This window comes from Panthera tigris, chromosome D2 (genome assembly GCF_018350195.1).
Source record: "Panthera tigris isolate Pti1 chromosome D2, P.tigris_Pti1_mat1.1, whole genome shotgun sequence".
In the NCBI taxonomy this organism is placed as follows: Eukaryota; Metazoa; Chordata; class Mammalia; order Carnivora; family Felidae; genus Panthera; species Panthera tigris.
In genome coordinates this window covers 66770295-66786015 of record NC_056670.1, presented here as the reverse complement: position 1 = coordinate 66786015, position 15721 = coordinate 66770295, and the positions used below count along the sequence as shown (strand labels likewise).

Genomic DNA, 15721 nt, shown 5'->3' with positions numbered 1-15721 from the left:
CAATAAGTGAAGAAAAAGCATTTGACAAAATTCAGCATCTATTAAAGATTTAAAACACACACACACACACACACACACACACACACACACACACACACACACACCTCATAAATTAAGAATTTCCTGAACCTGTGAAAAGGCATCTACAAAAAATTATCATACTCCATGGTGAAAGGATGCATGTTTTCTCAAGATGAGGAACAAGGTAAGGATGTTCACTCTCACTACTTCTATGTAGCACTGTATTAGAGGTCCTCACCAGTAAAATAAGGCAGGAAAAAGAAATATATAGAATGGAAAGGAAGAAGTAAAAATATCTTTACTGTAAACAACATCATTTATCATCTATTTAGAAAACCCTAAGGAATATACAAATTATTAAAACATACCAAATTCAACTGCCATTTACAATAATAGCATCAAAGAATAATAAATACTTAAGGATAAATTTAACAAATACATACATTACTCACATTCTGAAAAACTACAAAATATTGCTGAACTTTAAAAACATCTAGGGGCACCCGACTTCGGCTCAGGTCACAATCTATGGTTCGTGAGTTTGAGCCTTGCATCAGGCTCTGTGCCGACAGCTCAGAGCTTGGAGCCTGCTTTGGATTCTGTGTCTCCCCCTGTCTCTCTGCCCCTCTCTCACTTGTGCTCTCTCTCTCAAAAATAAACAAACATTTAAAAAATAAAACATAAAAAACATCTAAATAATTGACAAAATGAAGAGACATACCATATTCATTAATAGAAAGATACAATATTGTTCACATGTGTCAGGTCTCCCCAAATTAATCTAGAGTCAATGCAATCCCCATCAAAATTCTAGTAGGCTTTATTATAGAAACTGACAAGCAGATTTTATAATGTATCTTAAATTGCAAAGGACCTAAAATAGTCAAAGGAACTTTTGAAAAAAGGAGCACATTGGAAGACTTACACTACCTGATTCCATGACTTATTAAAAAATATATACATATAGTAATGAAGACACTATGGTTTTGAAATAAAATAAATATTTTGATCAATGGACCAATCATAGATTTGCACATATATGGTCAAATGATTTTTTACAAAGATGCTAAGGTAATTCAATGTAGAAAGTATAGTCTTTTCAAAAAATAGTACTAGAACAACCAGATGTCTATTTGCCAGAAAATGGTATTTAGCCCTTGCCTCACACCTTCTACAAAAATTAACTCTAAATAAAGCTTAGATCTAAATGTAAAACCTAAAACTGTAAGACTACTAGAAGAAAACAAGAGAAAATACTCAAGATCTTGGATTATGAAAAGATTTCTTAGGACATAAGGAGCATGAACAATAAATGACAAATATCAACTGGACTTCATCAAAATATGCAACTTTGGTCTTCAAAAGACACTGTTAAGAAAATGATAAAGGCTGGGGCGCCTGGGTGGCTTAGTCGGTTAAGTGTCCAACTTTGACTCAGGTCATGATCTCACTATGAGTTCGTGCCCTGAACTGGGCTCTGTGCTGACAGCTCAGAGCCTGGAGCCTGCTTCAGATTCTGTGTCTCCATCTCTCTGCCCCTTCCCTGCTGGCACCCTGTCTCTCTCTCAAAAATAAATAAGCATTTAAAAAAAATGATAAAGGTAAACCACTGAGTAGAAGAAAACATTTGCAAAACACATACACAGTAAAGAACTTGTATCCAGAATTTGCAAAGAATACTTTACAGCTCAACAAGAAAACAAACAACTCAAGAGAAGAAATGCAGAAAATATAATCAGACACTTCGCCAAAGAAGATATATCAATACCAAACAAGCATATATAAAGATGCCCATGATTATCAGTTATAAGGAAAATGCAAAGTAAACCAGAAGCTATCATGACCCACCCGCTAGAATGGCTAAAATTTACAAAGACTGACAGTACCAAGGGCCATCCAGGTTGTGGAGCTACTGAAAGTCTCTTACGCTGCTAGTCAGAATGTAAAATGGGTACAGACACTTTGGAGAATGGTTTGGCAATTTCTTTATAAAGTTAAATATACACTCACTCCATGACTCAGTAATTTCACTCCTAGGTACATATATACACAAAGAGCTGTTCGTGAAAGTACATGGCATCTTTACTTATAATAGCTAAAAACTATATGCAACCTAAATGTCTATCAACTGGTGAATGGATAAACAAATTGTGGTAGATTCATACAATGGACTATTACTCAGCAATATAGAGAAATGAACTGTTGAAATACAGAACACCATGAATGAATCTCAAAAAACACTATGCTAAGCGCGCCTGAGTGGCTCAGTCAGTTAAGTGTCCGACTTCAGCTCAGGTCATGACCTCATGGTTCATGGGTTCGAGCCCCACTTCGAACGCTGCACTGACAACTCAGAGCCTGGAGCCTGCTTTGAATTCTGTGTCTCCCTCTCTCTCTCTCTGCCTCTTCCCTACTTGTGCTCTTCCTCTCTCTCAAAAATAAACATTAAAAAAAAAAAACCAAAACCCTATGCTAAGTGAAAGAAATCTGACACAAAAGAGTATGTATATGATTTTATTTATATAAAACTGTAAAAATGGCAAAACTGCAGTGACAGAACAGTTCAGAAGTTGCCAGGAACAAGAGGTACAGATAGGAAACTGTCAAGAAGCAGGAGGTAATATTTTGAGGTGATGAAAATGTTCTATATCATAATTTTGCTGGAGATTGTATGATTGTATACATATGTCAAGCCACTGAAGTATATACTAAAAACTGGGGGTTTTTATTGTATAGAAATTATATCCAAACAAAACTTATTTTTTAAAAAAAGTAGTAAGCCTCATCCAGAAATTGAGGCAATAATCTAATGTACCACAAAGTACTAAAAAATGAGAGTAAAATATTAATTCCTTATTGTGGGAGACTAATAATATAAATTCCTAGAAAGTACATAATTTAAAAACATCATTCCTTTGGGAAATATCTATATTTATGTCCACTTAAAAAAATTTTCATTTCTGGCATACAGTTAATCTGCTGTTAGTTAAGAGTATAGACAGTCAAGTCTTCATCTTCTGTAACAGGAAATCAATAGATAATAAGCAGGACAAGCTTCTCGTTTATTTATTTAAATATTTATTTATTTTTGAGAGATAGCACAGGGGAGTGGCAGACAGAGGGAGAGAGAGAATCCCAAGCCAGCTCTGCCCCTGTCAGCATAGAACCCAGAAACCAAAAGGGGGTTTGATCTCATGAACCCTGAGATCATGACCTAAGCCCGAAGTCAAGAGTCAGATACTTAATTGACTAAGCCACCTAGGCTCCCTGCTTCTTATTTAGAAATAAAAAAGCAGGGGCACCTGGCTGGCTTGGTTGGAAGAGCATGCAACTCTTGATGGTGGGATTATTAGTTCAAGCCCCACACTGGGAGTAGAGATTACTTAATAAATGAAAGCTTAAAAAAATAAATAAATAAGAAAGCAAACAGCCGAAGAAATTGTTATATCGTTGGAAGTGGTAGTGTCTAGGAAGTAGAAAATGGAAGGGGAAAGATAAGGCAGGGAAATGTTATTCTTCTTTATAAGCCACTTGGTATTAATGGACTCATTGCTACTATATACAACTATTACTTTTTAAACATGTTATGAATTTAAAATAAAAGATAACTACCTCACTTTCTATTCTTAGCAGTGACAGAAATTAAGAAGTATCTAATACATATTAAAGTTACACATTATTTATGAAATAATCACTTCTTAGGTGAGAGAGCAATATTAAAAACTACACATAGAAGCGCCTGGATGGCTTAGTCGGCTAAGCGTCCAACTTGGGCTCAGATCATGATCTCACAGTTCATGGGTTCAAACCCTGCATCAGGCTCCGTGCTGATGCTCAGAGCCTGGATCCTGCTTCAGATTCTGTGTGTGTCTCTCTCTCTCTGCCCCTCCTCCGCTCACACTCTTATCTGTTTCTCTCAAAAATAAAATTAAAAATTTTTTTTTTAATTTTTAAAAGAAGCACAGGGAATTTTGAAATTAAAATTATTGCTCTTAAGCACACTTCCAAAAGTTAAAACAGGATATTTAATGTGTGATAACACATTCTATTACAGAGCAACATTCTAAAAACATTTAAAAATGGAGAAAATATCAGGGGGCTTGGGTAGCTCTGTCGGTTAAGCATCTGACTTTGGCTTGTGTCATGATCTCATGGTCCTGGAGTTCAAGCCCCACATCAGGCTCCGTGCTGACAGCTCAGAGCCTGGAGTCTGCTTCAGATTCTGTGTCTCCCTCTCTCTCTGCCCCTCCCCTGCTTGTGCTCTGTCTTTCTCAAAAATAAACAAACATTTAAAAAATGGAGAAAATAGGGGCACCTGGGTGGCTCAGTCGGTTGAGCGTCCGACTTCGGCTCAGGTCATGATCTCACAGTTTGTGGGTTCGAGCCCCACATCAGGTTCTGTGCTGACTGCTTGCTCGGAGCCTGAAGCCTGCTTCAGATTCTGTCTCCTACGCTCTCTGCCCCTCCCCCGTTCACGCTTTGTCTCACTCTGTTTCTCAAAAAATTTAAAAAAAAAATGGAGAAAATATAGGTGATTTCCTAAATCCCTTGACTTCAAAATTGTAATTTGATATTTTAGGATAGAGTTGGGCATGAAATAGACATTCAGTAGTTACTTTGGTGGGAAAAGAAATGAATGGAACCATAATTAACAGCATTACTTATAATATAAAGCCCATTTTTTTTTGAAATTGATCCTAAATTTTATTGTTAATATATTACATTCTTCTCTATAGTACTAGATGTTATGCATCTATTTCAAAGAATCTTACTAAGAGAAGTACATCACACAGAAAAGTGATTCTCAAAGAGAGTAGTAGAAGGGAGGCTGGCAGGACAGCTGCATCTCCTTGCTTTGGTAGCTGTAGGAGAATGGAGGTACCTTTTTCCAACCGGCTACACTCCCTACTTCTAACCTCTTATTGGTTTATTTCAAGTTTTGAAGGCTTCATTGCTTAATATTTATGCATTAATTCATTCATTCATTCACTACACCTTTAGTTCTTTTTAGCATCTGTCACATGTTCAAGACTCATCTTAGTGCAATAAACAGGAATGGGCAATTTTCTTTTTCTTTTACACTTCTACTGAGGTATAATATGCATACTATATAAAATTCACCCATTTTAAGTATACAGTTTAAAAACAGTGAGATTCAGTAAATTTATACAGTTGCATAACCTTTATCACAACCTAGTTTTAGGACACTTCTATCACCCCCAAAAGTTTCCTCATGCCCATTTGCAGTCAATTTCCACTCCCATTTCCTAGACCACCACTGATCTGCTTTCTAATTTCTATAGTTTTCCCTTTTTTATAAATTTCACATGATGGAATCATGTGAAATATGTACTATTAAGTATCTGACTTCATTTAATGTTTTTGAGGTTCATCCACTTTGTTATACGTATGAGTAGTTTATTTTTATTGCTCAAAGTATTTCCATTGTATGAATATACTGCATTTTGTTTGTCCATTCATTCACCAGCTTATGGATATTTTGTTTCCAGTTTTTGGTGATTATGAATAATGCTATGACCATTCACACTCAAGTATTCCTGTGGACATGTAGAATAGGAGACCTTCATCTCATAGGACAGTGTTTCACACTTGTTACACTCTATCATTAACATCCAAGTTATTTACCACATCTATGAAAAAGGCCAACAGTATGAAACACTTACTGGTACTTAGTAAGTTAATACTAAATTCCTACTAATACTTAAATGTTTGTTTAAAGAATAAAAGAAACGTTACTCAGCAATTCTGATAATATGGGCTTCAACTTCAATGTTAAAAACACAAACATAACTTTGTCTGCAATAAGGATACCTGTCACAAAATTACAATGAGAATAATGACATTAAACACCCCTATATTTCATACAAAGCCATCAATTGTGCCTAAGTCTCTCTAAAAGTCTTGTCAAAAATATGTGAACATTTCATTCAAAAATACCTTCAGAGCTACATGATCATGCTCAAAGTATTCAGCTATTCATTTAGTATTTAATGAGTAGCACCTACACTAGGAATATAAATACTGTAAAATTACAAAGTCTCTGCCCTCATATAATTCACGTTCCATCATCCACTTTTTGCAAATAAATAAGGCATAACTCATTAAAAAAATTACAACTATATAACATACACTATGACTTTGGCATTATATCCTTACAACAGTTAAGTAACCACCATGTAATTCTATTTAATTAATTTATATATACTTAAAGATGTTTAACTTTTATGTAGATAAATTGTTTTGTTTCTTTAAATGGATGAAATGTGGCATTTGTGATAAATTCCATAAAAATATTAGACTTTGGGTTTTTGGTAACCTCCCTAAAAAACCATGATTCTATAGAAAAATGAAATTCAAATACTTCTTTTTGGCATACTGTACTATTTCCAGGAATGTAACCTGCCTTCCAAAGGACAATGGACTGGATAACATGTTAAAATGATAATGTTAAGAACATCAAATGGTTTTAGAACCAGACTAGTTTTAAATTTTAAATTGCAACTTCTGCGGACTGTTACCAACAAAGACTACAGAAACCAATCCTAACACGTTCCGTATTAAAAACAATATATCGCCCAGAGTTTTGTGGAGTCTGAAAATCACTTTTTTCCTGGTATTCATATAGAAGATAGATACTATCACACAAGTCTATGGTAATCAAAACTTAAAACCTCAAAATTTACATTTCCTCTAATACCAAAACAAACTTACCTTTTACCCGCTAGTCTCTCATTACATAAAAAGAAAGGTTCTTTACAGTTCCTCAAAGAGAATCCTAAATTGTCCATGTCTAATTAATCAAAATAAGAATAAAGGAAAATCAGTTGTTTTGTCAAAATATGTGACAAATTTATGTTCTATATTAAAAATTATGTTCTTCTGTATTTAAAATTATATTCTTCTATAATTTAAAAATGCCCATTTCAAATGGCTTCAAAGCTCTCATCATGTGGCCTCCACAAATGGTGTTTACATAGTGTTCTCAAAAGACTATCAAAAATATTTCCCATGATAAACAAACGTAAGGAAATAAATACCGCACAGAAACCCTTTTATCCAATGTCATAAAACTAAATAAAAAGAAAATCCACAATACTTTTCCCTGAAATGTATGAAACAACGTTAATAACAAAATTATCTATCAAACCAAATATTTTCTAAGAACTTAGTTACTTAGATAAAATGCAAGGAATTTCACTTACATTAAGTTATGGAATCCCTATATCTCCCTGAATGTATGTTAATCAATGAATAAGTATATACTAGGAGTCTACAGCATTTCTACAAGAACCTATTGTAATCTTTTCTATAAATCTAAATAATTTAATCTGTATACTGTCATCTGATAAATAAAAACAGCCATGTTTATGACATCTTACTGACTTGTATTATTTACCATTTTATTATATACATATATTTCCAAACATACCATAAACTCTATTGTAGGGAAGCTGTATAGCAACAGTCATATATATATGTATATATATACGTATATATATACGTATATATATAGTGTCAGTTCAATACATTTGGTTACTAATTACCTTTAAGAAAGCAGTCTCAGTAGCTATAGTAAAAAAGGAAGCAAATTACAAAAGTTGAAAAATATTGGTGGGAAGGCATTAAAGTAGCAGATGCTGACCACATGTTTCAAGCATTTGGCAGAGCGGAAGAGGAGAGCACTAACACAAAAATTTCAGGGTACAGTCACTGAGTCTTAGTTGTTTTGTTTTTTTTTAATGTTTTATTTATTTTTGAGAGAGAAAGAGAAAGAGCGAGTGAGCAAGCAGGTGAGGGGCAGAGAGAGAGGGAGACACAGAATCTGAAGCAGGCTCCAGGCTGTCAGCTGTCAGCACAGAGACCAACGCGGGGCTTGAACTCACAAACTGTGAGATCATGACCTGAGCTGAAGTCGGACACTTAACAGACTGAGCCACTCAGGCACCCCTTTAAGTAAATTATTACTGAGGATTATTTGCTGATTCTAGAGAAACAAATCCAGGGATCTGTCTCATCTCCTAGTTCTACCTGTGCAAGTTACCTTGCATTGCATGCCAGTCCAGTTTCCTCATCAAAAAAATAGGGAAAATATTTTCATTTTACCTCACAGAACTGTTATGAAATTCAAATGAGGTAATAATGTACATTACAGGTATTTATGCATAAGTAGTATATTAAATGTAAGGGGTTACTATTCATTATTATTAAAGATGGATTCTACTCTTTGACCCAACAATTCTAATTCTTCATGTTTACTGAAGGATCTAGGTGGACAAATGCACAGAGGTATCTGCACAAAGTTGTCTGTTCATAGTGCCCTGTTTCAAATGAAAAAAAATAATCTAAAAATAACTTAAATGTCATCAATGGATGACTGGGTTAATGAATTATGGTATACACATGAATCAGAGTATCATACTATGATTAAAAATGATTTAACAGATGTGTATGAACATGAAAAAACATTCAAGATAAGAGAAAGCAAGACTGCAAAAGGTTCAATTCTTGAGATGCCTGCCTTCATCTATCAAACTTAATCAGGTCCTCTGTTATGCCCCCCATGGAATCCTATATTTCCCTCATATTAAATTCATCACAGTTTGAAATAATATATTTATATATTTACTTGACAACATGTGTTTCCTTCATTAAATGGTAACGAAGATGGTGTGTAGACACACATACACAGCCAGGGGCGGGGGGGGGGGGGGGGGGGGGAGCGTGGGGATGGGGGAAGGCTGCCAGTACTTTAAAATGTAGGAAGCCAAAATGAAAAATAAAAATAATCTAACAAAAAATATGCACACTTAAATTACATTGGCATTACTGATCAAAATTGGGACCCAGAAATATACTTGGTCAAACCATATCATCAAACCTGTTTGATTAGATTTCTGTTTGGAAAACAGCTTCACTTAAGATATCATACTATACCCAAAAGGAGGTAACGCTGTTTCATTTGTAAGGAGAAATCTAGAAGGAAAAAGCTTTCTTCAGGCCAACAGTCTCATCTGGTTAGAATGATGCATATTCTGCTTAAAATCCAGACTGATCTTAAACCAACCACCACTTATAGTTAAATAGGTATCTCTTACCATCTCTAGGCCACATGAGTTTTAATCACAAAATGAGTGTTAATATCTTACCTTCATAAAGCAGAGAACTCTACCAAATGAAATCCTGAATCCCCTTTCTAAAATTTGTGATCTTCTACATCATGTATTCAATATTCTGGCAAAAGGCTGCTCATCAAATAGGAACATAAGCAGCTGTCCTACTGACTTATAAGTCATGATCATCATGTCTCCTTGAAACAATACTTCCACAGGGAGTATGTCCTTTAGAAACTCTGCAACAGTAAACTTCTGTTTCAATGAAGCATTTAATGGAAAGTCTGAGTTTGTTTAGAGTGAGGCATATAAATAATTCTTGAGAATTTTTCATTTAAACTTGGTTTTAGTCAAAGACAGAATATCACAGAAAACATTACATAGGCTGTGTTAATCACTCAACGTTTGGAAAATACTGAAGAACAATACTAATATCACAAAGAATTTAACTGCTACTAATCTCTACTTTTGTCCTGAAACTTTGGGAATTTTCTACTCAACAGAGACTCAGAAACTATTTCTTGATACAGAAAATTTGAAAAGCACAGAATAGTAAAAAGAAATTTCACAATAACTATACAGTTTCATTCAACTATTTAGTGAACAAATAGGTACATGTTTAAAAATAAAGACAGAAGATATAACAAATTTCAAATTATTTCTACTGGAAAAAATCCTCTACAACTCTCCTAAAAAAAGGAATCCACCACTATTCCCCCAAAAAACTAATAATGCACAAAGGCAGCTCAAAAGGCTACAAACCTGAAAACATAACACTACAATCATTCCCTCTAAGACTAACATATTTAATTATTCTGTAGTTTTAAGAAAAGTTAAACTAAAGCCTTACAAGCAAAAGGAAAGTTGTTTTGTTTTTCGATGTCCTCAATCCTAAGCAGGTGGAACTGAAATATAGCTGCTATTGTGAGATTCTTTAATATCCAAAAAATACCAAATAGAATAAATTTTTCTCAACTTAAAATTCAAGCATAAATTGGTAGTTACTACCACTTCCTACATCATCTTAAAACAATGCAATTGCTATGTGTCATAAGCTCATACCAACATTTACTGCCAATATTTGATAGACTTATGGTTCTTACATATACAAGTTTTAATATTTTTCATGACAAGATGACAATGAATGTTCTTTAAAATTAAGTGCAACATTCTACAGTCTACTATAATATACTTACAGACTATATTATAGTATACTATAATATACACTCAGTATATTATAGTAGTTTGAGTTTTTTACTCTTCAAATACTACATATTATTTTCCCTTCCAGATGTATTATTGTTAACGTCCTTTAGGATACAAAGTAATCAGGGGTGCCTGGGTGGCTCAGCTGGTTAAGCATCTGACTCTTGGTTTCAGAACAGGTCATGATTTTGTGGCTTTGGGAGTTCAAGCCCTGTACTGGGCTCTGTCCTGGCAGCATGGAGCCTGCTTGGGATTCGGTTTCTCCCTCCCTCCCTCCCTCTCTCTCTCTTTCTCCCCCCTCCCCTACTTGTGCTGTCTCTCTCTCAAAATAAATAAATAACTTTAAAAAAAAAAAGTATTCAGAGTTTGCCAAAGCAGGAATTGCATAATTTTTCCTTCCAGAGTTGAATATGATACTCAGCACAAAAGAGAAACTCAATTCCTAAAGAAGGCAGGCTACCTGGAGTTTGAAAACCTTCCATTCTTTAAGAAATACCTACGATGTACAAAGCACTGTAATAGTTACTGGGGATAAATCCTTAAGCAGTAGAGATTCAATTTCTGCTTTCATATAGCTTCTAGTCCAATGAATGAGACATGAATTCTTCAATCAGAGAACTGTATGTATCTAAAAACTGTATATTCACAAACGTGCCATCAGGTACGTGACTACCTTATCTACTTTGGCAGATGAAGAAAAGCTTCCCAGAAGTTATGACTGAGTGGAAATGAGTGTTATTAGACAGACACAATTTGGCAAAAGGGGAAAGAACAGAATATGTGCAAAGACGGTGAAGCAGGAGGAAACATGGTGTACTGAAGGAACTGAAAGGCAGCTAGCCAATATAATTAATCAGAATTGTATATGGGGCAGGAGTGGTTGCACAGATACAAGTTAGGAGGTTACAATGAGATGGATGGCATCTCATCAGGAGGGTCGTAATGAAGATAAGAGAAAAGAAGGTAAATTCATGAAGTATTTAGGAGAAAATCAGTATTACAGTGAAGCCAGGCAGACTAGTGTTAGTAGAGTTCTAAAGCTGACAGATCTTGAAATGTTTCAGTTGTGAGACCAAAGAGTTAAAACGCTGGGAATTTAAGCTTATCTGATGCTCCTCAATGAGCCAGATAGCAATTGCAGCCAGGTTTTCTAATACCAGTAACATCTCAGGAAGGGTAATTTCAGGAAATGTGCCAGAAGGCCATGACCAAGACTACGGTAAAGTCAACCAGGTATTTAAAAAATAATTACATATTATAGATCCCACTTCTGAATTGTCAGTTAGAAGGATACCAAAAGATGATATTACTGAGATTTTCAAGGTACATGCTTGTAATATCACATTACATCACTTATTTTCTCTCCTTTGTACTTGTGTGAAAATAAGATTTCAAGACTTATAATATTAGGAGTTAACATTCACCCATACATTTATAAAATAACATTTTATATCAGGAAGACCATATTATACCTGACAATGTTAGGGGGGAAAAATCAACCAACATTATATCTAAAAGATCCTACAATGTCAGAGAAATGAATGTCATTGTATGACATACAACATACCCAACATCCAAGATGCATAACAGTAACAACTTCGACACAAGTGCTTTTTGTTCCCGAAAATAAAACAAATATACTCATAACTCTATTCCTTTCCTTGTTTCAGATGACTACAAGTGGAAATTTTTACAAGTATTCTTTCTGCTCTATGTAACCAATATAATAAAATTTCTTTTAAGTCCAGTAATAGGCTTAAGGTTAACAGAAGTCTATAAGGTCTTCTTCAAATGGACTAACAACCCCATTTCCACATACCCTGGCACTGGAAATTGATCCTTGGCTCCTCTAGTCCATGAAGCAGAAATTTCAAACGAATGTAAGGAAAAATAATTTCTAATGTTCCACTTAACATACTAGTTCTCATCTATAGGTCCCGACCTAAACCCTACCCATGGGTGGACCTTAATACATTCTGAACTCTATTTCTTTCTCTTTCTCTTTCTTTTTCCTTCTTATTACTTACATTTCCATGAAAAATTATCTTCCTTAGCCTTGGGTGGTCCAGTATATACACAATTATTTTCCCATGGGTACTGTAAGAACAACATGGCATGCCTGTAGTTTTAAAATTTTTCTGATATGTTAAAACATATGGTAATTAGCACTGTGGTCCTACACACAATCACAGAATCCTAAAAGGAACACTACCACAAAAGAGAAACAGCACTGAGTCAAAACTCCAAGCTGAGCAAAGTGTAGGTTCAACAGATGACAAAGACTTATTCATGACCTGCAACATAACTGGTAAAATCTAGAAATGAATGTCTAATTAATGCCTCTATAATCCTTGAATTGTTAGTAAAAATGCCACATCTGCAATGATGGAAGTGGTATATTGAATAATATAGTAACTGATCTCTAAAAGTATCAATAAATCAGTGTCATAGAACTTCAGGGGAGGTAGGGACCTTGGTGAATATGTAGACCATCCCTTCATTTTACAGATGAGAACAGAGATGAAGAGAAAATGTAACGATATCATTTACCTGATTTCTATAAAATAGGAAAAACTCAATAAATACTTGTAGCATAACAAAACCCAGGCCTGGATTCCTATCTGGTACTCTCTGCACATCTCTAAATTAAAAAAAAAAAAATTTTTTTTAACCTACACGTGGATTGAAAAACCCATGAATTCTTGAATATAGATCCTAATTGCTGAGACATTAACCAGAGAAACTGTGAACAAGAAAATTTGTATTTATTGTTTTAATACTGTATATCATGTTACATATTTTCATCCCAAACCCATCATACTATAGCAAACCCTCTAGGCCCACACATAAAAATATAACATATCAAGTTCATGGGTAATTAGTTTTACAATTTTAAAAATTAAGTTTAAAAGGTACAAAATAGTCTTAATGACGAAGCCAAAAAAGAAAACACAGCTTTAACGATTAGTCAAAGGGAGAAGAGTGAATCCTAGTTTTGCCTCAGCAATGTCAAAAATACAGAGTGGGAAGATCCAACCTTTTAAGCTTAATTATTATCTATAGGAGCCTCAGGTTTCCTGCATCAATTAGTAAGAGCCCCTACTCCTGCTCTCTTCCCAACCTGCTTCTTCAAGTGACTACCCAACTACTTGTCCAGAGTTCTCCAAACTCTTCAAGCAAACTTAGTTACTGAGAGATTGCTCTGTACCTCTCCAAAAAAAATGCTTGTATTCTCTTTGGGAATCAGGAAAAAAGGTCTCATTTAATCCCTCTTACTGATGGAAAAGACAACATCTGTTGATTTTAAGATGGCCTTTTGAAAACTTCCTATGAGATGAATCCTTAGAATTTGCTGGCCCTCTGGGACAAAACACTGAAGAGACAGCCAGACACTACCAAAAGTTTTCAAAAAATGGAAGTCAACTGTGTCTGAATACACCCAGACAAGCATTTTCTTGGGACCTGTTTGGACTGAAAAATAAGCATATTCTTTGTGTCATTTGTTGTTTTTAATTTAAAATCTCCCTTACCAATTCAATCTTACCCAATAAGAGACTACACTTTCATAGCATGGTCTTCCCTTTCATCCATAAACAACAAATAGACCATGCCCGCTAACTTCCTACTCTAAATATTTTTATTCCTTTTAACAAAACCCTTGATTCTGCTTTATATCCTGCCTGAGCTATTTCTGGGTTTTAGAAATTCTTGGATCATCCAAGTTTAAGGCTGGCCCAAGATTACTTTTAGCACTCGGTTGCATGCATGGACACATGCTGTGAAGTCCCTCAACTTATTGTCCCCCTCCATCCGTCACAGACCTCCTGGCTTAATCCCAGCAAGAACTCTTTAGTGGTCTTTCGGATTCCACTTCTTCCCTTCCACACAAAGTCAGGTTAGGATATCCAGAGTTTATTATTTTAAAAGGGCCAAATCTCCAAGGACGGTCGCAAAGGAACTCATTTGGCTATTATTCAGTGCTGCTCTAGACTTGGTATTAGAGAACTGAGGTCACCAGGGCCTGCATGTTTGCCTGAGCGTGTGCTCCCTCCCACCAGCAACCCTTTCTAAACCTCCTCCCACAGCTTGCTACCTGTTGGCAGTGCTGGTGTTGCTGCTCCCGTTGCTGTGTTTCTGTGCCCGGGTCAATCTCCTCGGGGGCTTTGAATGCTGCAGCCGCGGGCTCGGCATGGAGGGGAACGTTGAGGCATAGCCATGTTCACACTCTAAAGAGACAGCAAGAAAAAAAGATGTAACGGGAACGGACCCAAATCCATGGACCCACAGATCGGAAGTCCCTGCAGTCACACGCTGCTGAAAGCAGCTGCAGGAAAAGAGGTAAAAATGTTTCCACTTTTTGGAAGATAAAATTCTCAGTCCTTGCCAGGACACCAAACCTGTGGCATTATATACAGACCCAGCCCGTCACCTGAAAGGTGTACAGATACCACCTCCTCAACCAAGTAAATTCTCCATGCCCTCCAAAATCCTCTTCGCCAAGAATTCTTGACTCAAACACGCTGCTTTGGGAGACTAGTTACCATTCACTTCAGTTATCTCGCTGGCCTCAAAATCCCCCTTTAACTCTCCCCATTCCAGGTGTCTCCTCCCCAAGCGCCACATTTTCACGTACTTGCCTTGTCTCAGAGGACATTTTCTCTCCTGCCACCAGTTTCAGAGGTCCTGCCCTTCCCTCCCCCGTGTCCTGACACCTGTCCCTGATGGGGTCCCATCTCCTCAAGCCTCAGCTTCTCAGGGGCCCCTCCCCCACGGGTGGCCAGCCTCCTCCCCACTCGCTCTCCAGTTGGCCTCCCTTCCGACGCCCCGGGCCGGGGCTCCCCTACCCCTGCCCGCGCTGCTGCCGCCCCCCTCCCTGCAGGGCGTCCTGCCCTCTCTCCTCCCCAAGTCCTCGGGTTCACGCCCACTCTCAGCACACTCCCTCCCGCTGCTCCCGCCCCCCCCCCCGCCCCCAGATCCCCCTCACCCGCCTCGCCTCACCCTCCCCGCGCACACGTGCCACCCTCACACACACGCACGCGCGGCCGCTCCCGCACCGCCCCCTCACGGGCTCCAGGTGCCTACCATCACCGCACCCTCCCCTCGCACCCCTGCTCACATTGCACCCCTGCCTCGCCTCCCCTCACACGCACCCCCGTCTCCCCTCACATGCACTCCTGCCTCCTCTCACAGGCACTCCCCTCCTCACGCGCACCCCTGCTTCCCCTCACACGCACCTCTCCCTCCCCTCACGCGTCCTCCCCTCCTCACACACACCCCTGCCTCCCCTCGCACGCACCCCTCACGCACGCACCCCTCCTCACTCTAACCCGTCTCCCCTCACGCACGCATCCCTGCCTCCCCTC

At 37.2% G+C, this 15721-nt stretch overlaps 1 protein-coding gene across 7 annotated transcripts in view; it reads right to left on the bottom strand.

Moving 5' to 3' along the window:
* The window catches only part of MXI1 (MAX interactor 1, dimerization protein), a 111029-nt gene that overhangs the window by 77965 nt on the left and 17343 nt on the right, over positions 1–15721 (bottom strand). For all 7 annotated transcript variants that reach the window (XM_042960158.1, XM_042960161.1, XM_042960160.1 and 4 more), the window contains exon 2: positions 14452–14584. In XM_042960158.1, coding sequence (XP_042816092.1) covers positions 14452–14584 — 133 coding nt within the window. The remainder of the gene's footprint in view (positions 1–14451; positions 14585–15721) is intronic.